Below are 27,639 nucleotides of genomic sequence, written 5' to 3' on the forward strand. Positions count from 1 at the left end.
GAAAAAGCGATTACGTAAAATTAAATATAACTTTGAAGGTATTAAATATTCATTGAAAATTTAAAAAAAATATGGTGTAGTTAAAACATGTCAACAAATGTACTACTTCTAGAAATTTATCGTAAAGTTATTTTTTCAACAATTTAAGCTATTATTAATCGACAAAATTTTCTCGAACGCGAGTGTTAACGCAAGCTCGCGTCCCGCGGGATCCTAAGGCCCCGTATGCACGACAGCTTTTTCAACGCGCGTTAATAAAGCGCTTGAATGTGATTTAACGACTAAGGCTTAAAATCGAAAATCCAACAACGCTTGATAAAAAGCGCTACCGATGTCGCGAATGGGGGCTAAGGCCCCATCGCACGGCAGCTTTTTCAACTCGCGTTAAAAAAGCGTTTGAATGACACAAATGGATGATAGCCAGGAATGTATTCACGCGACAGCGGTGGCGCTTTTATGAAGCATTGTTGGATTTTAGACTTTAAGCCTTGGTCGTAAAAACGAATTTAGAGTGCAGGCAGATTCAAGCGCTTTTTTAAGGCGCGTTGAAAAAGCTGTCGTGCGAATGGGGGCTCACGCGAGCCCATTTGACTCGTGCCCAAGAACCGCTCATCCACGCGAGCCAGGCGAGCGCGAGACGAGTCACGAGCTGACCACGCTTAGACCCCATTCGCACGACAGCTTATAATGCGTTGCGTTAAAACCCGACGTTGGCGCTTTTATACGCGTTGAAAAAGCTGCCGTGAGAACGGGGCCTTATGCTTACTAATTCCTGAAATATTCGAGCTATATTCAAATAATACGTCGTAATAGCAAATAAAGTATGGCTTTGCTTAGATGCGTACATGGCAGTACGACTCACAAGTGATTTTTAAGCGTTCGTATGAACACAAATATTAGAACCGGTAAAAAAGCGCCAACGTCGGGTTTTAACGCAACGCTTTTTAAGCTGTCGTGCGAATGGGGCCTCAGTAGATATTTTTAAGGTGAAACTAATAATAATTTTGACAATTGACACTTGACAGCCAACTGACAAGCAGCGACAGCGCTTTTTTAACGCTTCTGAGAACAGATACATGGAGTTCCGTATGATCAATTCAATTAACGGTCAACGCTCAACGCTCAACGCCGAAAATCGAACAGTGCTCGATAAAAAAGCGCCGCGCTTAAAAACCGCCTTCGTGAGAATACATACATGGTTATCCATTTGTGTTATTCAAACGCTTTTTTAACGCGCGTCGAAAAAGCTGCCGTGTGAACGGGGCCTTACATTCGCGTCACGTGGCTCGGCTCGCGGCTCGGCTCGTGGCACTATATAAATCGCCTAATCAGAAAAACTTGCCAAAGACAATTAAATCACTACGTTTTCGCAAGGGAAGTGGGAAGGAAGAGTCTGGCTACTGAATATTACACAAATTTATGCCGGGAATTTCATAAAATCTTGGTCTGGTCACACTTAGTTTAGTAGGAATTATAGTTTTGATACTATTTATAGTTATATTTTAAATATTCTGTGCACTCACACACTAAGGAAATAATTTAAATATACATTGACGTGCACTCAAAGTGAGCTCTCAGAATTTCTACCTCAGTGTTGTACAGTCAACGACAAACACATATGATTACGTTCCAATGTTTTGATTTATTGATATTTTCCAGAACTTCTGGTTTATCCATTTCTTTCCACACTAGTCCTGTTTATGAGATTAAAGTATTAATTAATTCACGTAACTACTTAATCATAGTTACAGGCAAATGTTATAACTAGTCTATACCATGAAGTTATATTGTTTAAACTGGAGCGATTTGTCACTTTTTTTGCCACAATAATTTGAACCTTATCACCGAGACAGAAAGTTGTTCGTACCAGACTAGAGAAAACGGTCCACATGAGATAGAAAACCCGAGCCCTGTGTCTCACTCGCACATGTTGCCAATGTTAAAAAGATACCATTGTGGTAGAAATTATATCAAATTACTACTGAAATTCATTATCTTCTTATAATATTTTAGTGCTATATTCCGATTACAGTTCTGATATCTTTTAAGTAATTTGTTAATTATTATGATGTTAATATTATTAACTGATTAAGCCAAGCATGTGTACAACAAAAAAAAAACAGTAAATTGAATATGGTAGAAATCGTAGTAACTTTGAATATTAATTGGTATGCCCAACTTGATGACGTATTTTTCGTGTATTTACAAAATACGTAAATGGCGCCGCTTAGCATTTATTCATAAAATATTTAAAAAAATGGTTAAAACATGTTGTGTGTGGGGTTGTAGAAGTGAAAGCTACGCTGATTGTGGAATATCTTTTTTAATACAGTTGCTCAAAAAGTGCTACTTTACGTAGCTGTTTAGCGTGCGGAAAGTTGGTTATCTCGAACTAGTGCTTTTTACTTTTCCAATTTTTTTAAATTTATACTTGTTCCAATTCACGACTACTTATTGATGAGTGTTAATATTAGTTTCCTTTAAACGTCGTAATCAGCATAAAAACCTACCGTTAATGTAAGAATACGAAAAATATTACATATTTCATATTTAATTATTTAGCTCTTCATCATTATAACACGTTTAGTTTTTAATATTCAATATTGAAAATTCCGTTCTTAATAAGTTGACTGAATGGAACGGAATAGCTGCCAAACGCCCATAGATATAATATACTTAAAGGCGACGTTTAACCGAGCTGTCACTGTTACCACTTTTGTTTAGTGTACGATTAACAATGTTTTTCTTATTTTTTCGCAACTGTATTAAAAAACGTCGTTCGATACACGTGCGGAAATGTCATTCTTCACTCGTCCCGAGTCTTGCCACTCGCCTGCGGCTCGTGGCAAGATATCTCGGTACTCGTGAAGTAATGACATACCTTCCGCACTAGCATCGAAATGTACTATTACAGGTTGGTCACAATTATTCAATTTTACGATAAAAATACAAGAAAACATTGTCAAACTCATTAGGGTGACCATGATGTCGGTACGATTTAGATCGGTCTTACAAAATTATTATTACGTACTTAATGTAAAAATAAGTTTAGGTACCTAAATAGTATACTAATAAATAAATAAAGATAACTATACTTATTTCGGCATGTTTAATTATTCGGTTCACGTAATGAGAGCTAATAATTGCCAAAAATTAAATCCAAAGTCCTTAGACATTACAGACTCATATTTATACATAATATTTAATTACTGAAACGTTAATTCTAACTATTTATATATATGTAATCGATTCTATATAGGTTGAACACATATTTCCGTCCGTATACAACGGCGGCAAATTTGAAAATTTTGTTGCAATTACAAATCTACGATGACGCTTACGCTTAAAGAATAGCTAAAGTATGCAAAAGGGAAGTCATCACGTATATTAACACACCATGAGTATGATATTGATAGTGATAGGTATTTTGTTAAATTATAAAGAGCATAAATAGTGTAAGATGCCGGTTTACACGGTTAAATGTAAGTTTTTATTTCGTTGTGTGCTAATATTTTATCATTTTAGTCAATAATCAAGATAATTTTTGGCCAGTGTACACAATCCGGATTATTAATTCTAAATCCGTGGTCTATACAGTATCAAAATATTAACAGAACACCATCCTACTATATTGTTTACGACTTGTAAACATTGCAGTTTTTCGTTATATAAAACGCTTCACGTCGACTTCGCACATTGTCGTATTTATTTACGGGCTTAAATAATAGTGTGCGGACCTTACTATGCATAGTCATTATTTATATTATTTAAAATAAACCACTAAACCGCGAACAATTTGAATAAATGACATAAATTGACAATTGACTTTTAGCTTTTTTTAAATCATAGACAATTGGAGATACAAGGAAATTTTTGTCAACAATATTTGGCTAGCCAGACTCTGGTTCGCCGTACATCCGATAACGACGCAGTTATATGTGAGAGCGAAAAAGAGATATGACAGCGCCAAGGTCGCAGTCCGGTGCGGTAGTCTGTTAAGCCTCCTCCACACTCGTGCGCGAATCGCGGCGCGAAGCCGCGAACGCGAGTGTGGCGTCGATTTTCGCAGACAGCGAAATCGACTCCACACTCACGTTCGCGGCTTCGCCCGCGATTCACGCGCATAGTCTGGAGGGGGCTTTACGGCTAAAACTGCTTTAAGATTATAACCAAATTATAACAGATTAAATCAAGGGGTGTAGTGTACGCAGAATGCCAATTTTCGACTTTACAAAACCATACACAATTTACGGTGGGAAACAAAAAAATGTGAGACTGTGACAAGGACAAACAATAAGCGCTTTCTCTACTACTCTATACTAGTGTAAATCTATGGATCGAAGACAATTTCTCAAATCGGTCTATTTGACTATCCTATTTAAAGGTACCTTGACCTGACAGATTTCCTTGCAAAATTTTGTCGCATCATGTGCGCCCTGCCTATGATTTTATGGCTCTATGGTGTGCAATAGACATTAAAAAAGAATGAATGACACAAGCCCCCTACTCTGTCTGTTCTCTTTCACGGCGCAGCAACTAGTATCATTTCTCTCTCCTTGCTCTTTTAAAAATGCCGTTTGTCAAAAAAGGACAACCATACTGTTGACAAGATGGACTTCAAATCCAAGTGTCCCCTTTTTAGGCGACCCAAATTGTGCATGTGTGCGTAAAAACGTATATGTGTGCTCTTTTAGGGATGTCAAAAGTCGATTTTAATCATGTTATATATCGATAAACGCTACACAGCGGAACGAAATAGAGATTAATTGAAGCTTCAATATCTTCGTTAAACATAAACATAATTGAAATTCTAATGGATAATGAATATATTATAATGTAATAAAATAATTCAATTATTGCGGACCACCTATTTTAGTAGGTATTTATGTATTTTAATTAAATATCTGAACTTTCCCTTGGTTCTCTCCTGGGGCGTGACTATAAAATTGTGATCTGATAACCACAAAAAGAAAACAAGCCTTTTTGTTCATTTTAGGTATAGTCAAACCTTTGAAGTAAAATTAAAATTGCAAGAAATGTCGATAGTTTATCGATATGACTTTATCGACATGGCTACAGCAAAGTGGGTCGCTTTGTTAATCGTACACTAAACAAAAAGTGGTCCCACTGACAGCTCGCTTGGTAGGTATCTGTTTATATTCTTATATCTATGGAATGACAGCATGCGATGTTGCTTGCGAGTTGTGTGACGTGACGTGAGAGTACTAGCTAGACGAACACGACGTGAATTATCGTATGACAGTTTTATCATTTGAAAAAAAAAATGTATTAATATATTTATAGCAGATAAATTATTTTTACATTTCTAGTATAACTCAGACAATAGTACAACAGAAGCAACGTTAAAATTAAGTAATAAATATTGTTTAATTCGGCTCGAAACAGTGACAGTCACGTTTGTTTATTGGTTAACATCCGCCATTTTGTACTGTCGTTTGTTTAGTGACTGGGTCCTTTCTTAGTGATGCTTTTTAGTTCTTCCGAAAATATATGTGATTTTTCAAGTGTAGTACAATGTTTTTGCTAGAAACGTTGCCTTTAAAGGTATTATATTGAATTGTGTGACTTGTCAATCTGACGTCGGTAAATCATCTACCTATGTGCCGGATGTGTCCTACAATCGGTTAGGGCGATTTTACGTGCCACCTTGAGTGGTGTACGTGTCCCGACACCTATGCTGCCAAGATTATGAGTGGCAACGGGAATCAGGTGCCGTTGGCGCCGAATCAACGTGGCCCCGGACCGTATCCTTTTTTATTTCATGTGTTATTGTGCCTTTATCATTATATTTACGTAATATATGCCACTTCAGCATCTGGCAGAGCCGCATTCGCGAATCTCTGTTTACTGTAAGTTAACTTCACGTAAATTTACCTAATAATATAATATTGAGATCAGTGTTAAACTTTTGACACTGATTGTATTTTTGTCTGTTTATTGGTGGTTATTCAATTAACAACAAGTGACTCAATTGTTAATGTTTTTATGCTGAACGGTAATGGCAACATGTCAAACCCATCATAAAGCATGAATAAATTTGCCTAGTTATACATGTTGTCCTAGTACATTGACATTAATCCAAATGTCTACTGATAAAGTAATAAACATTAACAGACTTAATGTAATTACTAGTTATTGAGAATGGAAACTGATCACTTAGTTTACAGGACAATGCGAGTGCCATTTGCTGATTTGTGCGAATTAATAATTAATGTTTTTAGCCTTAACTTTGTGTATGTGTGTTTTGTTTTGCATTATTGGCCCAAAAAGGAACACAAGTAGTATTTACTGAAGTCAAAATATGAAACAACTTATAACAATATTATATGTATTGCTATTATGTCTCATAAAAAAATAGTAATAATTAGGGTACATTTATAGAATACTGACAATATACTATCAAAATATAGACTAACTTATAATCACTACTATTAGAAGTATTAGTCTTAGTATATGACATTAATTCCAGTTTATGCCTTACAACCACTTGACAGTAGGTACCCTAATTATACTGTTTTATTTAATACCAAACTATTATGATAATATTTAACCGTTTAATTCAGTATAAAGACATAGTCAAGTCTAATTATTATCATAATAATTTATGTAGAGATATAAACACAATCTGGTGGTGATGGCATTGCCTTCTATTGTAATATGCAACTATTGCAAACAAATAATTCATTCAAACAACTGTTGAATGGGTGTTAGAGAGTGAATTATTTAGATAGTGCACCTTGCCTTAAAATTGACACATTTTTTTATAGTTGATGTTGTAGTAACAAACAATAATAACAAAAACAATAATAGGGTAATTCGCCAATTTCATAGCCCCCCCTTCATAGATCTGTGCCTGGTTTGTTTCATGCTGTGATACCTAAACATTGCATGAAAATCCGTTCAGTAGTTTTGAGTTAATCGCGAACATACAGACAGACACGGTGGGGGACTTTGTTTTGATATTAACATCATCAAGATGTATAGATATTAACATCTGACACACATATTGCATTTATTGTGTCACATTACTGTTGAAAGTCTTACTTTATATTTATGATAACATTATGAATATGTGACGTTCCATGGGAAAAGGTACCTTATGAAGATTTCTAGTTTCGGATATATTAAATAGGTTTAAAGATCTTTATTTCTCATAAGAATACATAATAGTCACTTACAAAACAATTTCTTTTTGTTTTTCATGCATTATACGGTGAGCGCACACTTAACTTATAATTACTTAATACTGTAGGTACTTACATAATTATTATGACCTAAACTAAAATTTACAAACTATACTAAATCCATTTTATTTGTCGAGTAAATAAATACTTATTTAAACAAAACATGCAATGGAATGCGAGCGTAGTTCCTATGGCCCGGACCGGCTGGCTCAGCTTGAATGTTTTGTAAAAAGGTGAATAAGTGCTCTATTTTTTATTATTGCGTGATCTGAGACCTTGATGCTTAATGTTTGTTTACCTGTTTTTATTTTTGTTATAAGTTAGTTATAAGCCTAGTAATGTCGTCTCAGAGTTTAGTAGAAAAGGTACCTTACGGAAAAGTGATAGAAAATTCCCAAAAAGAGCTAGTCAATACGGGAAAAGAAGCTTGGTAGAGAACTGTAACAAGGGGATGAAATATAAATACCTACATAAAGTTCGATTTTACATCTCACTGTTATTAATTATTTCGAAAATGAATTCCGTCCCTAAATTATACGAAAATGATATAACTTGCCTTAGTTGCTAAGATTAGGAAGGAATATAGCATAGATTTGATCTGGGGAGCCCACCCTTTCACCCCCCCTTTTTGAGGGGTCTGCATGGTACGATCTCCCGGCTACCGGGCCAGATCAACTTTGTTTGACCTAAGGAACAATCGTGCCAAGCGGCATCGCCTGAGACTAAAGTGCATGCTGTTAGATACATTTGTGTTCCTTACTAAACCTTAACCTATTAAACCTATTTTAGCATTAGAAAGAAGGTAAGCGATCTTGACATGTCTTTTAACAGAAAAACGCTTTTTCTAAAAATCAGTAACTATTACGTATGAAAGCAGAAGGATATAAATGATCGGATTGGATTCATAATTGTTACATATTTGCCGTGAATTATTTTTATAACATGTTTTTCAATTAAAAGTCACATCAAAATTGTTTACCTTATTTCTAATGCTAAAAAAAAGAACTATAGTATGCAACTGTAAAGAATTCCTAATCTATCAAATTAGGATTTTATTGCATTTAATGAAACTTTTCATTATTAATGTCATGTAAAACATTAACATATTAATTTTAACTGCTTATCCAACTGAAGTGGTTGTTTATTTCTGGGTCTGAGGCTAAATGTGTTTATTGTTTATACTACTTTACAAAGTGTACTGTTGAAAAACAATAGCATTCTTATTACTGGCTGAAGTTATTATCAATGATTTAATATATGTAAAATACTTCTTAATTTGTTGTGCTCATCTGATAATAGATGGAGAGCTAGCACCACAAATGGTATGATTATTACATGACCCAGGCGCCTTCATATTTGGAGGCTTTTCATCAGTAAAGGTTAGAATATTATATTACTTCTGGGCCATTAAGGCCAATTGATTCACATTTCATTTATGAAAATAGGCTTAGTAGGGAGATGGTTCGCTATACTGGACTAGGTTACACAGCCTTACTTACATTACATGCCTAAACCACCATTAAAGGCTACGTCACACAGGCGCGTTTTGCGGGCGCGTGAGAGGGGGGCGCCGATTTTACATATGAAATGCTCACGCCCCGCCCGGAAAACGCACCTGTGTAACGGAACCTTAATATTACCAATCCTAAATTCCTTCTTATGGTATCACCAATTTATCATAGAATAGATATTAAGAATGAGCTATAATATAACCTATTAGAGTTATAAACTGCACACACTTGTATTGATTTTATATATGTCGGCGGCCGATCGTAAGATCAGGCATATCGTGAAATTCCTAGGCATATCGTGAAACGTGACTCGTTCCCTGAGTCGACGAAGCTGCGCGTAGCGGGGCTCCTATTTCTATTTCTGGGCAGTTTGCCCTTTGGGCAACTGAAGCAACCTAACGAACCTATCCTACCTATATATTGGTTTAATGTGACTATCGTCAAAACATTACACAGGAACATTACGATCTGCCTAATCTTACGATCGGCCGCCGACACATACAACCCTTTGCAGGCATGGTACTCTAGCTTCAAGTGATAAACACCTACCAGGTGGATCTAGATATAAAGATAATATGGCACACTAACTAGAGAGGTTTTGCTTATCTATAAATTGTGTACTAGCTCATAAACCATATTTATTTGTATTTACTCATTTTTAATCACCTAATAAAATTAGGAATAAATCAATTTTGCCGTATTTTGGAATGATATTATGTCATCTAGTGAGCAATTGTTTAAAACATTTGTTGTTTAACTATGTTGTTTTACGAAATAATATAAATCACTAATATCACATAACGAGGATGTGAGGTGTGCAATAATGAGTATTGTACTGTATAACTCGTAAATCACTTGCCATGTTATAGTTAGAGGCCGTATAGGAAAAAAATAAATTATTGATTATATCCGAAATGGACTTAATTAGAACATCGGTGTCTTTGAGAAAGTTACTTGATTTAAGCTCAGGAATGCACCCTTGAAATTAACGGAAATCAAAAAAAACACCGTGTATAAATCCCATCAAATTAGTTACTAATAAAATTAACTTCGTATAACGTTAAATCGTTACATTTCGGTAGATTTAACGTAAGTTAACGTTAATCCGTTAACACGTGATAGTTTTTCATATCGTTGTGATACTTATGAAAATTGTTAGTTTGGATTCTGGAAGTTAACAGTAACAGGTTAGAAACAAAAATCCGGCCAAGGCCATGTCGGGCCATGCTCAGTGCAGGGTTCCGTATTTTCCCGTCCGTTACAATAGGCTGCCTTTAACGGGGGCTATTAAGTAGTATTCAACACCTATCGTGTAGGTATACATATACTTTTTTTTCTTAGCCTATTTGAGAGTCCCACTGCTGGGCATAGGCCTCTCCCCTGGTTCTCCATAACCCCCGATTTTGTGCTTTCTCCGGCCAGCTGTAAAGGAAGGTGTCAAATTCGTTAATAATGTTTTTACGTAATAATTGTCAAATGGCGAAGTGAATAACATATTCTGCGAGCCTTTGCTTTAGACACTAGGCGAAAAATGAAGTGAGTCGATTATTGCTATCTGTAATGGCCCTTTTGAAATAGGGCAATAAAAAAAATAACTCCCGGTCTCTTACGTACCCAATAAACCCAATTGGACAACCTAAACAATCTTGATCCCACTCACTTATATAATTTTTTATTTCTATGTTTTACTAGTCTTCCAACTTTTCAATTCGAACGAAGTCTATTGATTTAGAAAAATAAGATTTTTGTAAAGAAACATAAATTTCAAAGTTAATTGACTATTTGTGTCGACGTTATTAGGTAAATTAAACTTTTCGGGAATAACTATATGATACTCTGCATCTTTAGGTACTTAAATAAAAGTAAACAAATAATTTGTACATTTTCGGGTAGTTATAACATTTATTGATAAACCAATCAAATACAAAACCACCTGGATCTGTCACTGAACGACCTGACTTTAACCTACATTATTTGATCATGTAATGTTTTCATCTAACGTCAACTGATTTAAACAGCCAATTGAGGGTTGATTTTGTTTACTCTTTTTTAAATACCTAAAGAAACAGACTATAATTATGATACTTTGAGTTTCTTGGATAATATCGACCTATCCCAGAAACTCAAAGTATCATAACTAGTTATTCCCGCTATTTGGAAGACTCTTTTTTTTCCTTTTGTACATATTCGTAAAGATAAAGTTTGATGTCAATTATGACTAATCGGCGCACTTTAGTTTTCGCCTACTATATCAAAGTTTTTTTGGGTCTGGGTGTTGTTTGCTATCAAGGCTTATTTTCCCCGGCTAGCAACAAACCCTCCTGGGTAAAATACCTACTTGAGTTTCACGTCTTGATTGTCAAAAAAGTTAACTTTTTTAATATACTGAGTTGCTTTCGGTAACCATTTAGTTTCTAATTATTGAGCACCAATTATAATAAAAAACCGGGCAAGTGCGAGTCGGACTCGCGCACTAAGGGTCCCGTACCATAAAGCAAAAAAAAATGGAAAAGAAAACGGTCACCCATCCAAATACTGACCACGCCCGACGTTGCTCAACTTTGGTCAAAAATCACGTTTGCTGTATGGGAGCCCCACTTAAATCTTTATTTTATTCTGTTTTTAGTATTTGTTGTTATAGCGGCAACAGAAATACATCATCTGTGAAAATTTCAACTGTCTAGCTATCACTGTTCGTGAGATACAGCCTGGTGACAGACAGACGGACGGACGGACGGACGGACAGCGAAGTCTTAGTAATAGGGTCCCGTTTTACCCTTTGGGGTACGGAACCCTAAAAAAGTGTGAATTAAAGCTTAAACTGTGTAGAAATAAAAGTGTAGAAATAATTATCTAAAGATCAGAAGTTGGACTCCATTACTCTCCAGTAATACCATTATTTTAACGAATTGTCGTATTCGTAAAAATAATGGTAGTGCTGTACGTATTTATAAATATAATACATACTATTACTTAGATCAAAAATTTTTCGTTGAAGTTAACCTCGTTCAAAAAAAAAATAACACGAAAATTAATAATTAGTCTAATTAAAGGTACTTATTCATTACAATCAATCAAATATGCCTTATATAGGGGGCCGTTACTTTGTGGAACAGCACTTATTTATTTCAAACGAGTGACACGGTACTCTCGGCAGTTTGTGATCACGTTTTCCTCTCAAATTTGTTTCAATGTCGTTACCCGCTCGCATTTTCCAATGAAAACACCAGCCGACGGCTAGCAACCCCTGCTGCAGACTCTGAAACAAAAAAGTCGAACTCCCCTTGTCATTTTCATTGGCCACCCATCGCCTGTCTTATTCTGTTTAAACGGGCACGGCGTGATGCTCGCGGGTGTTTTAGATAGACTAACGCGCTAGTACGATCTTCTACAACAATCCCAGGAATGAAACGAGCGGTGTATATTTCAACACGCTTCTCCCTCAACAGGCTTAACAAACGCTTGGTGTGGGGTTGACTCGGGATACGTCGCTGGGTGACGCCCCAAATTTGTGGAGGTGAACTAAAAGATGTCTTTGTCCCTTTCTGGCATAACATCCCCTTTCCGTGCTTTGCAAAATGAAATGTTCAACGGTGTGATATCTCACAGTTGTTTTCTTCGCAAATAATTGGTGTTGTTCATGAATTGTAGTTTTTTTTAATACTATTGAATTAGAAGTTGATTAGAGCAGTGTCGATTGTTCGCGATAGAGTGAAAGTGTCGCGGCGGTATTAAATTAAGTGCTAGCGTAGAACCATGTAACGCGCGTTTCCTTATCGATTTTCTGTATGCTGCAATAAACTAGTATTTAAATCTCGAATGCGGTGAGTTCGCACTTTACCAACATGCGTAACCACGTAAGATTTCATGACCGAACCTCTTGAAGTAGAATAGTAGATTATCGGTGCTGAATTTAGAGTCCATAAACCAGATTGTATTTGATAAGGATTATTAATATAAGCGTCCATCACATACGACAACTCAAATAACAAGTTACTATATTTTATGTAATTTATAATGACATGAAACATTAGGAATTAATGCCTTATGCCGATGATCGTATCGCCATTGTTTTGGGAATGGTTCAACATATGGCTCGTTCAATTTTTAAAAGATTTGTATCATGAAATTAAAATGGTGGCATTAAGAGGAACCAACAGTTCTCTGAATTCTCTGCCGCATGCATGTGCCAATCATGGAGGGCAGTCCCAGCAAGGTGCGATTGATGTGGCGCAAAGTATACAAACACCGCTGAACATGCCGCAGGCGGCCGTCACGCAGCACATGAACGCGAATCAAATCAATTTGCCACTGAACAATGTCTCGCTGCAGTTCATACCGCAGCAGCCCAACTCGACCTCTCTCAAGCATGACCAGCCTTCTCGGTACTCCAGCTCCAACTGTATGCTGCCGTCGCACCATTACAGATTGCTAACTCAACCTAGTAAGTGATTACAAGCGATTGGTCAAACCCGTTTTGGTTTATGTTTTATTTAAATAGGTTTGTTTACTGTGAACCATTGTGTTTTGTATATTGGCTCGTGTACGTATACGAAATGTTAAACAGCTGTTATTATAACATGTGATCCATTGGGCTAGCAATGTTTTGATTTGTCTAACGTATTATTTATTGATATCTGAGATTTTCCTTAGCTAATATATTCAGTTATCCTCGGGCGCCTACACCACACAGTAAGTAGTTATTTTTTTTTGTTGTATAGTATTTTTTCTTATAATCGTTAAGAAAGGACAATGTAATTGAGATGTGATGTTGTGCAGGAACGGAATGCTACCATCCCTCGGGCAGCAGCGGGGCGGCCTTCATGGCGAGCTCGGGCGGAGGCGCGCAGCCAGCGCCGCAGGCAGGCCTCCGCGCACAGCCGGCGCCCCCGCAGGCGGCGCCGCCGGCACCACCACAGGACATGACGAAGAACTCTATGGTACTGACATTCTCATTACTCATTAGTCGTTATCTTGCTACGCCATTTCATTCTGACAAGTACCACAAAAATTCAAATATTTTTTCTTCCTTCTCTTAAGTAACAACATCTCTTAAGATGTGTGTATTAGTTGTGCGTTGTGGTGTTATAATATGTAATATTACAATGCTACATGAAAGAGTAAAGACATCTGTTAAGACTAAATAATGCGGCCTTACAAATTCCGTTTCTGTAGACCACTAATGAGGGTGTATGTATGTTTTCAGGCTGGGCACAGCTTCGTGGCACCACAGAGCCAGACGCCGCAGACGCGGCCGCAGTACCACAACTACCAGTTCCGGCCGGGCCAGCACGGCACCAGGCCGAATGCACATCCTAGGTATTTTTTTTTATATAAAGGTATTATTTAATATACATACATTGTCGAGAAAAATATTGTGTCTGTAACAATATTTTGCTCCGCAACGTCAGTAACGTGCCTATTAGTTGCCAGTCGTCACAAGCTTTAATCGCGACAAAAAAATTAATCTAAAATTTGAAAACAAAATTGTAAGGACTAATTCTTATAGAAGATCACACTGCAATAAGAAGACTCAGCACTTCATGTACAGGTACGATTTAAAGACATTTGGTAAATAAACCACAAAACATCTAAAAATGCCCTTTATTTGACCCGAATTCTGCCAATACCTTAACTAAAAAGGGGACCTCAAGTCTGGCAGCACACACCCCACTATGTGATTGGGAACTTTCGTGGATCCTAACTCACATAGAATTAACTTGAGGGGGCTAACGCTATACTATAGTTTATATATTGAATTTTCCGAGCTGTAAAAGCTCATAGTGTTTTTTTTTTGAGATTTTATAAAATGAAATACGGATAAACGAATTAAGGTACTTTATCAAACTCTTATCACTACACGTTATAAAAGAAAGTCCCCCGCCGCGTCTGTCTGTTTGTGTGTTATGTTCGCGATAATCGCAAAAACTACTGGACAGACTCATGCCGTTTTCACCTATCTATATAGTGGTTCTCGAGGAAAGTTTAGGTGTATAGTTTGTTAACCTGTGCGGAGCGGGGGCGGGTCGCTAGTAATATATATAAGTTAGTAGATATATTAATAAATAAAACAATGTGTAAATGTAAAATTCCTCTAGTTTAGTAAAATGCCAGGTATCGCGTCAAGATACTTAAAAAGTAACATTCGCGCCGCAATTCTTACATTACCTTATCAGCGCGCTCAAACAATGCAAAGCGTGTAAGCGTAATTGGATGGATTTGTCAAACCAACCAACGATATTATTTATAAACTTGTAGGTAGTGCTCGATCCTGCACATCTAAACTATAGTTGATGTGGGGCTTCAGTTGTTATGACCGGGTTACCAGCTTTCAATTTATTATTTGTAAAACCAGAGGGTAGCTTAATAAATCGTATCATATAATGGGCATATGACAGTTGTTTTTCTTGAGTCTGGCGTCATTGAAAAGAAGATTTTTGTGAGTCTAGAATTTCAGAAGTAAACAATTAACTTTTATAATGTCGAAATCCCAAGAAAACGTTTCAAACAAACATAAACGGAGGATTCTCATGTAAGTTCTGATTATGAAGTCTTTGTGGCCAAATAAGTGACATCTGAAAAAAATGCGTTTGCAGTAAATCACGTCATTTTAGATACTTTTATAAATTGTATTTACGGACACAGGAATTCTATCCTAATTCTTCTTATTTGATATATTTTCGGTTCTTCTTTTTGATTAGTGATTTCTTTTTTCAACGTAGGATGGGAAGTGAAGATTAATTTCCAAAATAAAATATGATTACAAACAAAACTTTTAAACTACATTCCGTATGATGTTGTAATATCACATGTTAAATGCGCAATTGTGCGTCGACGCCAAACACATGTTTACATCGCCTTGTTACAAATAAGTACGGTGGAAAAGCGAAAGACTCTAAGATACCGAAGTTTTAATTGAAACCACGTTTTAAAAAACAAGCCACAGTACATATGTAACAATTATGAATTTAGTATGATCATTTATATTCTTCTGCTTTCATAATAGTTACTTTTTAGGGTTCCGTACCCAAAGGGTAAAACGGGACCCTATTACTAAGACCTCGCTGTCCGTCCGTCCGTCCGTCCGTCCGTCCGTCCGTCCGTCCGTCTGTCACCAGGCTGTATCTCACGAACCGTGATAGCTAGAGAGTTGAAATTTTCACAGATGATGTATTTCTGTTGCCGCTATAACAACAAATACTAAAAACAGAATAAAATAAAGATTTAAATGGGGTTCCCATACAACAAACGTGATTTTTGACCAAAGTTAAGCAACGTCGGGAGAGGTCAGTACTTGGATGGGTGACCGTTTTTTTTGTTTTTTTTTTTTGCATTATGGTACGGAACCCTTCGTGCGCGAGTCCGACTCGCACTTGCCCGGTTTTTTTTAAAGCGTTTTTCAATTAAAAGACATGTCAAGATCGCTTACCTTCTTTCTAATGCTAATAGTAATAAAAAAACGAACTATAGGTCCTCTCGGCGTAGCACGACAGTTCTTTTTTTTGTCTTGTTTTTGAATAAGTACAGTCGCCATCAGATATATCGGAGCTGTCAAGGCGCTCAAAAATATCTGAACACGCCTTTATTGCCAAGACGTTAGAGTGTGTTCAGATATTTTTGACCGCCTCGACCGCTCCGATATATTTGATGGCGACTGTACATAGTGTGTGTGTTGGTGTAGGCAGCAGCAACCGTTCATCCCGAGCCCCGCCGCGGCGGCCGCGTCGGGCCCGGTCATGTACCACCCCACGCTGGTGTTCCCGCACATGAGCCTGCCGCCGCAGTCCTACCAGCAGCCGCGCTCGCAAGGGTAACTATATGCACATTCTATAACGCTTATAACGTTATATGTGACGTCCCACGGGTAAAGGTATCTTATGGCGGTTGACGCTTACGCTATTATTAACGCCGCTCTAATATTATTGCGGCGCTATGCGACGTAGGCGCCAGCCGCCATAAGGTACCTTTTTCCGTGGAACGTCACATATTATATCACCTTATATCAAACGCAACGTCAAAAAAAGTTAGATAATAGTTTTTGCAATTAGAACTGAATGTACAGTCAAGTGTAAATATATGGGTGCACTCGTCATACTCAAAAATATGTCCTATAGCCCTATAGCTCTTATGTCTGCGAATTAAGAACTATGGGACATATTTTTAAATAAGCTGTATGCACCCATATTTTTACACTTACCATGATTTTAAGGATTAAAACACCGTCAAAAGTAAAATGAATATCGCAATTAATAATGATTAGGTAATTTGTTTTTTTTTTATAATTTTATGAAGGTATACCTTATTTTTGTTACTTACTGAGATATTCCGAGAAAATTGTAAATAAAATAATATAAACATATTACATAAGTGAATATAAGGGTATGTGGACCCGGGTATGTCCTTAAACTACGTCCAGGACCCGGGTATGTCCTTAAACCACGTCCAAGACCACCGGTGGACGGGCAGCAGCGTCCCTCAAATTCGGTGTACTCGACTGCGATCGCCAACCCGCCTGCCAAGCGTGGCGATTATGGTATTCACCCCCCAAAAAACGGGGAGGCCTATGTTCAGTAGTGGACGTCTTATGGCTGAGATGATGATGATGATGATGATTACATAAGTTGTGTCAATTCCAAAGTTGACCTTTATAGCTTGATAAAATAAAATAACGGACCGCTATTTCGGATTAGGATCCTTCTTTATTTTTATATGATTTTTGACACCACCCCTCATCTATACATTAATTTCGATTTATGAATTAAAGTTATAAACGTTATTTTGAATAAGTTTATTATATTCATAGTAATATCTATGTGTAACTCGTTCCACTATGAAGTGAGCCTGATATTCATACACAGTCAATTTGTATAATAATAATGGAGTTATTTTTATTCTAATTCAAGTGTAGTATTGAAAGAAGTGTTTGTTTGTTCTTGCGGCTGCGTGTCCCAGGAGGTACTTATTTTATATACACTATCACTATATGAATCAATATGTAGTCCATACTTTGGTATCGTCTTGTGTCGTCCCATTCGTTTTTCGTCAAGTTCTTAAATTAGTCCTATTCTGCTTTCGTCACTCATGCTACATTCGTCACAATCGTCGGTGGCTTTCAATGTAGAATGAGTGACGAAAGCAGAATAGGACTAATTTAAGAACTTGACGAAAAACGAATGGGCCGACCCAAGACGATACCCATACATTGTATTTAAAAAGTTGAATCTAAAATATTTAAAAACCTATGTTAAAGCTTCGCTAGCAATTTCATTGTAATATACCCTAGCTTTTATTAGTGCCAAGGTCTGCCTTTTTGATTTCTTTATAATTGAATTCAGCCTATGTGAAATGATATTTCATTCGTTGAAACCCGTCAATCGACTGTACAGCACCAAAGAATTAACCATATTATATACGTAGTAGCTACACTACATATATTTTTGATACTACCCCTCATTTATACATTCATATAGTCTAACCCCCCTTATTCATAAACGTTTACTAAAGTTGACAAGCCGATAATAATCGTTTGTCCCTTTCCGACATATTGGTATGATGGAAAGGGACAAACAATTATCGGCTTGTCAACTTTAGTAAACGTTCATGAATAAGGGGGTAAAAATATAACGCTCCTTCGGCATTCTGGCAAAGAGAATGTATAATGTATATAGTGGTGTGTAAATACAAAAGCTACTAGATAAGTTTTGCAAATAAACTTTAATTTTTAACTCAAAGTTTCATTATCTATCATTCCATTTGCTTTCTGAAAGTAGTTACAGCACACTCATGATCCCAAACTTTTATAAATTCCTCATCACTGGTAAATGTAAACGGTATCGTCTTGGGTCGTCCTATTCGTTTTTCGTCAAGTTCTTAAATTAGTCCTATTCTGCTTTCGTCACCCATTCAACATTCGTCACTATCGTCGGTGGCTTTCAATGTAGAATGCGTGACGTAAGCAGAATAGGACTAATTTAAGAACTTGACGAATAACGAATGGGATGACCCAAGACGATATCATGTAAACCCTTTCAGCTTATCTTTGATAATAGGGAATAAAGAAACCGTGCGACTTTTCAGTATATAAATCAGAGCTGTATGCGGATGGTCAATAGGGCGCGGATGCAATGTTCTGCAGCACTAATTTGTTTACTAAACCATAAAATAACTTACACATACTAGGCCTTAACAGTTTTTTGACAACTCTATACATTAATGCATAGGCCTTAACAGTTTTTTGACAAGTCTATACTATAACATTGATGCATCAAGGCGGTTTGTTTACAGGTGGCCTACCGCGAAACGCGAAAATCGAAATTTCATTATCTGCCTCTCTATCGATAAAATAAGTAAGAGTGATAGAGAGGCAGAAAGCGAACTTACGATTGTCGTGTTTCACGATAGGCCTTGTGATTGAGTTAGTGACGCCCTCTATGCAGAGTTTTGCGTAATATTCCTTATTGGTGAACTATTTTGATCGCAGCACTTAAAAAAAGCCGCTCGCTGTCAGTGTAAAATGTAGTAACCTGATTCACCTCATAATTATTTGAATTGATAGTTTGCGATTTACACAGATAACGGCGAAGAGCGACATTTAATAGGTATTGGTAATTAAATTATACCGCCACAGACGTCATGTTACTGACATAGTGATCATGCTTTCTGATCAAATGGATCAGGTATTAGAGATACACTCTAAGCTGTCAAACCACTTCTCTTTATATTTATATTTCTGTGGTCCCAACAAGATTTATGCCGTACCAAGATTTTTGTGGTAACTAAATACTGACGACGACGTAGAGATTTCCGGAGAAAATTGGACAGAAATAGCATCAGATAGAGACAATTGGAAATGCCTGGAGGAGGCCTTTACCCGCCGAGGGGTCCACACCTAAATAATGTGTTCAAATTTAAATTTTAAAAGATGACATTTTATTCTTACTGCTAAATCAATATAATTTTCAATTAAATGGACAATTTCTAAATATGTAATTATAATATAAGAACAAGAATTAACTTAAACAATAATTTTAGAACACTTTAAATTTAAAACTATTCTTAAATGCATGCTAGTTGGAAAGAAATATTATAATGTAATAAGTAAAATAACTACAACTAAATAACGCATGTTATGTATGACTTTGGAATAATAAAGGCTTTTTTTTTTATAAATACTGACGACAAAATTCTCAGTTGTCCCCAGTGGTAACAAACGGAAGAGAAAAAAAATCAGTTGTTAACCTCTACCCTCTAGTAATAACTTGGCGGTAACTAAGAGGAATATCCCGACAGGACTGAATACCACCAAGAAATTGTTGATCCATCCATAAGCATTTTTTATTTATTTTATTATGACCGCAATATTAACCCGAAAGTACAGTTACTGACCTTGCTGTAATCATCAAATATTATTTTAGATACAATCCTTCGTACGGTTCTATACCAAAAAGGTACAAATAGAGGAACTCTGTCCGTACTTCCGTCTGGCACTGTGCTATTTTTTTAACCTTTTAACCGCCAGCAATTTTTGATCGAGCGTGCTCGTGTCGCCACCGACAGTAATTGTACCACGCAGAGTAAGGTTGGCATAGTTACGGGAGTTATAAATGTGCTGTAAAAACCAAATCAGATCTTTGTCTTATTTATCAGACTGTGGCGAAATGAGCTGGATATGTAATGTCTTATATATCAGACTATGGCGGTTAAAGGGTTAATAATAAACCCGTAGGCAGGAAATATATCAACAAGTAGTTTTTATGGCAAGATGTCATTTGTGCCGTCCATTAGTAATTTTTCTTTATTTAAAGTATTTAGCAAGGCCATATTTAATGACGTGTCATTTAAGTTGTTAATGTTCTATGTTTTCCACAGGTTCTACCAGTACGTCACACCTTACATAAGTTACACGAATCCCGCGAACCACACGCCGCCTTGTAAGTATATTACATTTAACTATAGTTCTTACCACGTAGGAAATTTTTTTGTGGAACAAATACGTATTAAATAGTGTAACGGTCATAATAAGGGCTGCTCGCACCAAAACGTATGTCACCGTTGAAGCGTTCGCATATATTGTACGGGAAGTTTCATAGGTACCACTCTGCTGATTGACGTTGATCAGTCCGTTAAACGTGGTTGGTGCAACTGGCCCTAAACAGAACGCTCGAGTCGGCATCAGAAGTCGGCTAAGCTGGCGAGGTGTTTAAATTGGTGCACAACTTTATTGTGAAGGGCAAGACCGAGTGCAACCACTTTTGTCTGATTGATAGAGTCGAAAAGTGGTAGACCACTTTCTTGGCTGACTGTACCCTCACCCTCCTAGCGTAGATCTTAAAAAAAAGGATTACTTTATAGTTCGTTTTTTTTAGCATTAGAAAGAACTCCACAGAAGTAAGCGTACAGTTTTTATCAGGCTCTTTAATTGTTAATAATTATTGAATTATCTAATGTAGCACGGTCAATACATATAATTTACTTCAAATTATTACCGCTAAAAGTGCCTTATTTGGAACCACAAGCTTACTTCTGCGAAGTTCTTTCTAATGCTAAAAAAACGAACTATAGCATGCTGCAGATTTCTTACATACAGTTAATAACTATGAACTCCCTTAAATCTCCCTTATTCGGAAAACGCATTTTCATGTATATACGAGTATGTGTATTGTGAGTGAAAAATGTATGTGTTATATTGAGTCTAAAACACAAACCATCATCTACATCCACAGAGCAGGTTTCGTCAAACCAATCTACTTCACTTGCCTTTATATTACCATAAGGGCCACTTGCACCATCCCCGGAGTTAAGTTAAGTGGTTAAACCGTTAACCCAGTGTCTAATTGTACTAGTAACCTTGGTAACTCCAGGTTTAACCTGCTAATCCCGGGTTAGTGGTATGGTGCAAGTGGTGCTAAGCAAAATTACCCAGCAATAAAATCCTTCAAGTATTGGTTAACCGTCTGCTTTAAACTGCCCTCCCGTTTCAGATACTTACTACCCACCAAACAGCCAACAACTGCCGACGCCCAACTTGCAGTCGAGCGCGCCGGGCGGCCGCAGCAACCCCACCACGCTGATGGGCCCGCAGGGCACGCCGCCCACGCCCACCGCGCCCGCGGTCTCGCTCTCGCATTCCCAGACACCCGCTCACATGCACCAAACCATATCTGGTGAGTTTAACTAAGAGCTGATTTAGACGGCGCGCGAACTCGCATGCGATTTTAGTTACATTGCGGACTGTTGGTTACGTCCAATTCAACCGACCGATCAAAAACCGCAATGTAATGAATGAAACTCGCATACGAGTTGTCGCACCGTCTAAATGAGCCCTAATTCATCCAGCAGACTGGAATCAGGGGTGCAAAACTCCACCCTTCGGTCAAACTCGGCTCCGTTCGGCTCAGCATTGCTCCGAGCAATTATTAGGGTTGACACAACTAGACGTCCCTTTGCGTGCACGACCACAGAAAGATAATGGCCTGAATTTTGACAACCCTAAATAGCTGAAAGGGATAGTGCCATATATTAGAAAGGGATAGCATGATTCGACCCTGAACCGCTGTCAAATTTCGGTTTTGTAGGAAGTTTCCTTTCTGTATGGTAGTACTATTAATTATTCTGTGCCCCAATGCACTTATATAGGTTCTAAAATATACAGAATTTATAAAAACGTATCATGGTTTATTGTTCAAACGGACAACATCACCTGCAACCTGAACTTGCTGCACCTTGATTTAGTTGCAACCAAGAGAGCGGAATTTTTGAAAAATCACACCGCTTTTTCTGGTTACAATACGGTTGCCAACAATTAAGTTAGCAATCTTGAGGATTTTCTTTAGTAAACGCACTTTATAAAAACTAACAAAAGCCAAAAAATATGAAAATTGCTTCTAAAAACCGCAATTAAATTTTTGAGGGAACTCCATCGAACTTTTTTTGTTAAAACATATAACAAATTGAAATTCAAAAGCATGATATCCGCGGTTCCGAGCACGCACATCCATCTCGCTCACGGTTACGCTCAGTGAGAGTGAGAAAAGAACACGAACCTATGAGGCCTTATTAACAACTCTACTGCGAAAGGACGAAACAATATAGTAACATGTGTACAGAGTAATAAGTATCACAGACAAAACATCCTCTAGACTGAGCATAGTCGCGCTAGCCACGCATACGGTAATTTTACTCCATGTTCGAGTCGAAAATGTCTTTGTGTGACGTCCGTGTCTTTGAACGGACCAATCACGGCACGGGACTTCGCTCACCTCGTCCCGCGCACCCCCGCATTTTTGGCATCATCGGTTGCATGAAATAATTGCTCTAAACTCGGTCTAGAGTATTTCTAGTCTTTGAATAAGTATAGGAACATAGCTAATGATATACAGATCCAGAAACTGAAACTGTGGAATGAACTGTCGTCTGCGGTATTTCTGGACCGATACGACCCTCAAACCTTCAAGAAAAGAGCGTACTTCCATTTTAAATCCCGGCAACGCACTTGCAACCCTTCTGGTGTTGCGGCTGTCTATGGGCGGCGGTAATCGCTTACCATCAGGTGATCCGTCTGCTCGTTTTATACAGCATTAAATAAAGAACAAGTGCGAGTCGGACTCGCGCACGAAGGGTTCCGTACTATAAAGCAAAAAAAAAACGGAAAAAAATGCAAAAAGAAAACGGTCACCCATCCAAGTACTGACCACGCCCGACGTTGCTTAACTTTGGTCAAAAATCACGTTTGCTGTATGGGAGCCCCACTTAAATCTTTATTTTATTCTGTTTTTAGTATTTGTTGTTATAGCGGCAACAGAAATACATCATCTGTGAAAATTTCAACTGTCTAGCTATCACGGTTCGTGAGATACAGCCTGGTGACAGACGGACGGACGGACGGAGAGCGAAGTCTTAGCAATAGGGTCCCGTTTCACCCTTTGAGTACGGAACCCTAAAAAGTATTATACAGCTCCAGTACCTAAACATTTTAGAACTAGTTTAACATAATGGTAATTTTGCAGGTATACGTCCGACGCAAACGAAACGTAGTCATAGGCTCGCAATCATTGATCCCGTCACTAGTGAGTAAACATCTTACTGACTCTTGTATTTTTTCTTTAAAGTACATATTTGTCTATTTTATACGTGTTTGTAACTTGCAGGGCAAGATATATTGACTGATTTATATTCAAATAATGATAGTCAATATTTAAGTGGAGAATCTAGCGAGCGGCAAACGCCCCAACCCGTAAGTATTTAATGGTACTTTTGTGTGTGTTAACGGCAATAAACATATTACTATAGGATAGTGTTTGTTGCAGGAACCGACACACAGCATTGCTGAACAGTTCTCGAGAATGGTCAATGAGGTGGCTAATCAGCCAACCACATGCGAAAGTTCAATGAAGCCAAGTTATAAAAATGCAGATTTGCCTATATCTTCCGCAAGCCCTATGCAGCCGCAACTAAATGCAATAAACTCTTTAAATAATAGTTTAGTAAAGTCTGAGATATTAACTGTTAGCGAAAATAAAATATTAGGACCTGATGTTGCTGCAGTACCTAACGAAACTCCAATAGTATCAGCGATATCAGACAGTCCTGTTATAGTGCCTAAACTGCCCAATGTTAAGCAGCTGCAAAAGACTAGTGATCAGAATATACAGCCTTTAGTAGTAGACAGCAATAAGATTATATCACCAAATAAACAACCACACAAACATAAAACTAAACCAGTTGTGCCTCAAGAAGAAGAAATAAATAAGTCCACAGAGAATATCAGCAGTGTAGGGCCCACCGCGTCGGCGATACCGAGCGCCCTCCCTCCCGCTGCTCCCGCAAGCTTCCCCGCCCCCGCTCCCGTGCCCGCCCCCGCGCCTGCGCCCGTCCCCGCGGCCCCCGCACCAGCACAGGCCGTTGCACCCACTGCCATGCTAGCCCCGCAGCCTCAAAGAATACGAGAACCCAGGGAGCGTGTCAGATCAGAAGAAAAGGAAAGAGATAAAAACAAGGACAGGGACGTACAACAAGCAGAAGCAGACACCTTGCTCGCCAACAAGCACCAGAATGGACCTACAAATCTAGGTAAGTGCTTATGTATAATGTCAACTGCAGACATAATTGAATGACCGAGCGTTAGCGAAGGTCTCCGTGTCAGCTTGGACAAAAATGTCCGTATTTATTCTCGTGAAAGTTGTCGATTTACAGGTCGCATTTCACGACCGACTCCCGTGAGATTTCGTGAGCAGGTATCAAGAATTAAGTAGAGTATTTATGTGGATTATTCAAAATAGCGGCGCCATGGGGGTTCCGTAGGCTACAGCTAACAAAGCCACTAGTATTTAAATTGTTACATATGGAAATTTAGAAAAACAAAGACATTTATAATACAGTAGCGGCAAATAATCTATAATATTTTCTCAGATACATTTGCATTCTTTTTAATATTTTTTTCAAAATTTACAATATAGGGGCGCATGAAAACGAGAATTCGATCAAACTATTTCAATATTTATAACATACACTAATTGGGATGTGTGTAGTCCCCAATCCGCATTATGCTAACGTGGCTGCCCACGGTGTCATGTCCAGTGTAGGCCAAGCAATAAGAAGTTATAGATGGAAATGCTAGGAACACAATTTTTTGTACTCGGTAGTTAGGAGGTGAAGGCTGTAGCCTTTTTTGAGCCGAGGGGAAGGAGAAAGAAAGGGAGGGAGAAAAGAATGTCATATTTTTCGGTTTTTCACTTATATCTTGGAAACTTAGCGTCTTAGCGATATGACTATTAGACAACCCGAAAGCTGATTAAATTTGTTATAGTCGCACCAATAATATCTGCAGCGGTTTTGATAGCCCACGCAGTGTAAGTGTTATTTATACCTCATAATTTCATAGAAGTTTGATGTTTAAAATGACACTTGCACTGCGTGGGATATCAAAATCGCTGCAGACTTTTTACGGTCTAACTATACAAGTTTTATTTGTTAAGTTTTTAGATATCTTGAATAGTTTCGTGATATCCTTTATTGAAAGTTTATTTGAGGCTCTCAATTTTATCTTGACTTACTAGGCCATATTTGGTATCGTTTCCGTATAAATCGTAGTGCTGAATCCATCACACTGACACCATTCGAAATTAAAAATTAAATATAAAAAAAACTTCCAAGAACGGGATATCTCAAAAACTATTCAAGATATCGAAAAACTTGACTAATTAAAACTTGTAACAAATTAAATTAACTATCATTTTGTACAAGTGGCCATGTCACTAAGAAAAAACCGAATATTTGGACCTTCAAACCCCCTCTCCTCCCCGGCTCAAGGCTAAAGAGGGACTTTTGATATGTTCACCTCCTAAACAATGATACGGAGTCAAAAATTGTGTTCCTAGCATTTCCCTCAAACTTTTTTTGAGCATTCGTTGCCTGACCTAGTGGGACAAGTATACATATAAGGTGTTACACCAGCCACTGAAAGTGGGATGGGCACACGTTGTATCTTAGGTCATACTGAGCAACTTTTGCTATGGAACCAACCCCGAAATCGCGAAAAAGAAATTGACTCTCCCATACATTTTGGATGGCTGATGTTGATATCTTCTATGAGAGTGTCAATTTTTTGTTCGCAATTTCGGGGTTAGTCCCATAGTAAAAGACAGAGATGTGACTTATTTGAAATACTTGTATTTAAAATGCAAATACAAAATGCAAAATACCTATTTTGTATTTTGTATTTAAATACCTTTTGAAGAAAACTATTTTGTATTTTATTTGAAATAGTTTTTGGGACCTATTTTCTATTTTCAAAATACAAAATACTTTATAGTAGGTAGGGTAGGAGTTACAATCTCTTCTGATGTTACAATCCTGGCAACTCTCTCATTCTTTTAACATCGAACTGTTGAATCTGTTTAGTAACGTCGCACATGACCACAAGCGTAGCGAGTGGTTAAAAAAGTGGAATCTTGAGTGTTGGGAGGGTTTCAAGGCACGAGAGGAGAACAAACTTTTCTGCCCTGATGAAACACAAACGTGACGTTTTCATCACACTAACGAGAGGCATTATATGTACTAACTAGCTGTGAAACATTACAAATTAATGCTTTAAAAGTTGGCCGATAAAAACCATCATCCATACCTACATCCTACCGGTTAATATGAGCAAACAACTAGAAATTTGCACTTTAGATAGAGGATTGATTTCAAAAAATAAAGAGTCTTTTCAACTCGGAAATTCCGAGTAATACTTTTTAAGTCAGACTAAGGTATTCACTACTCAGAGTACCTTTTATCGAAAAGTATTTGTATTTTAAAAAAGTATTTTGAAAATACCTATTTCGTATTTTGTACTTAAATACAATTTCAAAAACTATTTTGTATTTTGCATTTGAAATAGTATTATCAAGAAAGTATTTGTATTTTGTATTTAAATACTTTTTATAAAAGTATTTTTCGCATCTCTGGTAAAAGATGCTCAGTATAACTTATACAACGAGTATCCACCCGTTTCAGTGGCTGATGTAACGCGTTGTTTTCTATATGATCGTGATTGATGATGATACAATAATGGGGATGGCAACTGTCAAAGGCTTGCATAGATGGCGCAGTCATAGCTTTTGGCTTAAAGGCCTGTCCAGACGAGAACAATTTTTCGCCAATCTGGTTAAATTGTCCGATCGAATCAGGTGGTGCGGACGCAAACGCCAACTTGGCCACTTTCACCAATTTTAAATGAAAGGTGGTATTTGAGCGCTTTAAATCAAAGAAATACCCCCAAACGCGAATAGTAGCGACACAAATTTATATTCTTACGTCCACACCCTATTTTTTATCGGTAATATCGGTTACCGGCGGTTGAATTCGACGATCCAAATTGGCGTTTGCGTCCGCACTCCCTGATTTGATCGGACAATTTAATCAGTTTGGCGAAAAATTGTCCC

General features: G+C 37.5%; 1 protein-coding gene across 2 annotated transcripts in view; it reads left to right on the top strand.

The window, feature by feature from the left end:
- Positions 1 to 5,226: 5,226 nt before the first annotated feature.
- LOC134678912 (eukaryotic translation initiation factor 4 gamma 3-like) overlaps positions 5,227 to 27,639 on the top strand; it is a 35,609-nt gene continuing 13,196 nt past the window's right edge. The window contains exons 1-10 of one of the 2 annotated variants that reach the window (XM_063537657.1): positions 5,227 to 5,765; positions 13,383 to 13,408; positions 13,496 to 13,656; positions 13,923 to 14,035; positions 16,398 to 16,526; positions 20,585 to 20,646; positions 21,697 to 21,879; positions 23,722 to 23,781; positions 23,863 to 23,948; positions 24,022 to 24,784. In XM_063537657.1, the coding sequence (XP_063393727.1) occupies positions 5,710 to 5,765; positions 13,383 to 13,408; positions 13,496 to 13,656; positions 13,923 to 14,035; positions 16,398 to 16,526; positions 20,585 to 20,646; positions 21,697 to 21,879; positions 23,722 to 23,781; positions 23,863 to 23,948; positions 24,022 to 24,784 (1,639 nt within the window). In that variant the 5' untranslated portion in view covers positions 5,227 to 5,709. Of the gene's footprint in view, positions 5,766 to 12,748; positions 13,161 to 13,382; positions 13,409 to 13,495; positions 13,657 to 13,922; positions 14,036 to 16,397; positions 16,527 to 20,584; positions 20,647 to 21,696; positions 21,880 to 23,721; positions 23,782 to 23,862; positions 23,949 to 24,021; positions 24,785 to 27,639 lie in introns of those variants that run through there. The other variant, XM_063537656.1, reaches the window with a different exon arrangement.

This window comes from Cydia fagiglandana, chromosome Z (assembly GCF_963556715.1).
Source record: "Cydia fagiglandana chromosome Z, ilCydFagi1.1, whole genome shotgun sequence".
In the NCBI taxonomy this organism is placed as follows: domain Eukaryota; kingdom Metazoa; phylum Arthropoda; class Insecta; order Lepidoptera; family Tortricidae; genus Cydia; species Cydia fagiglandana.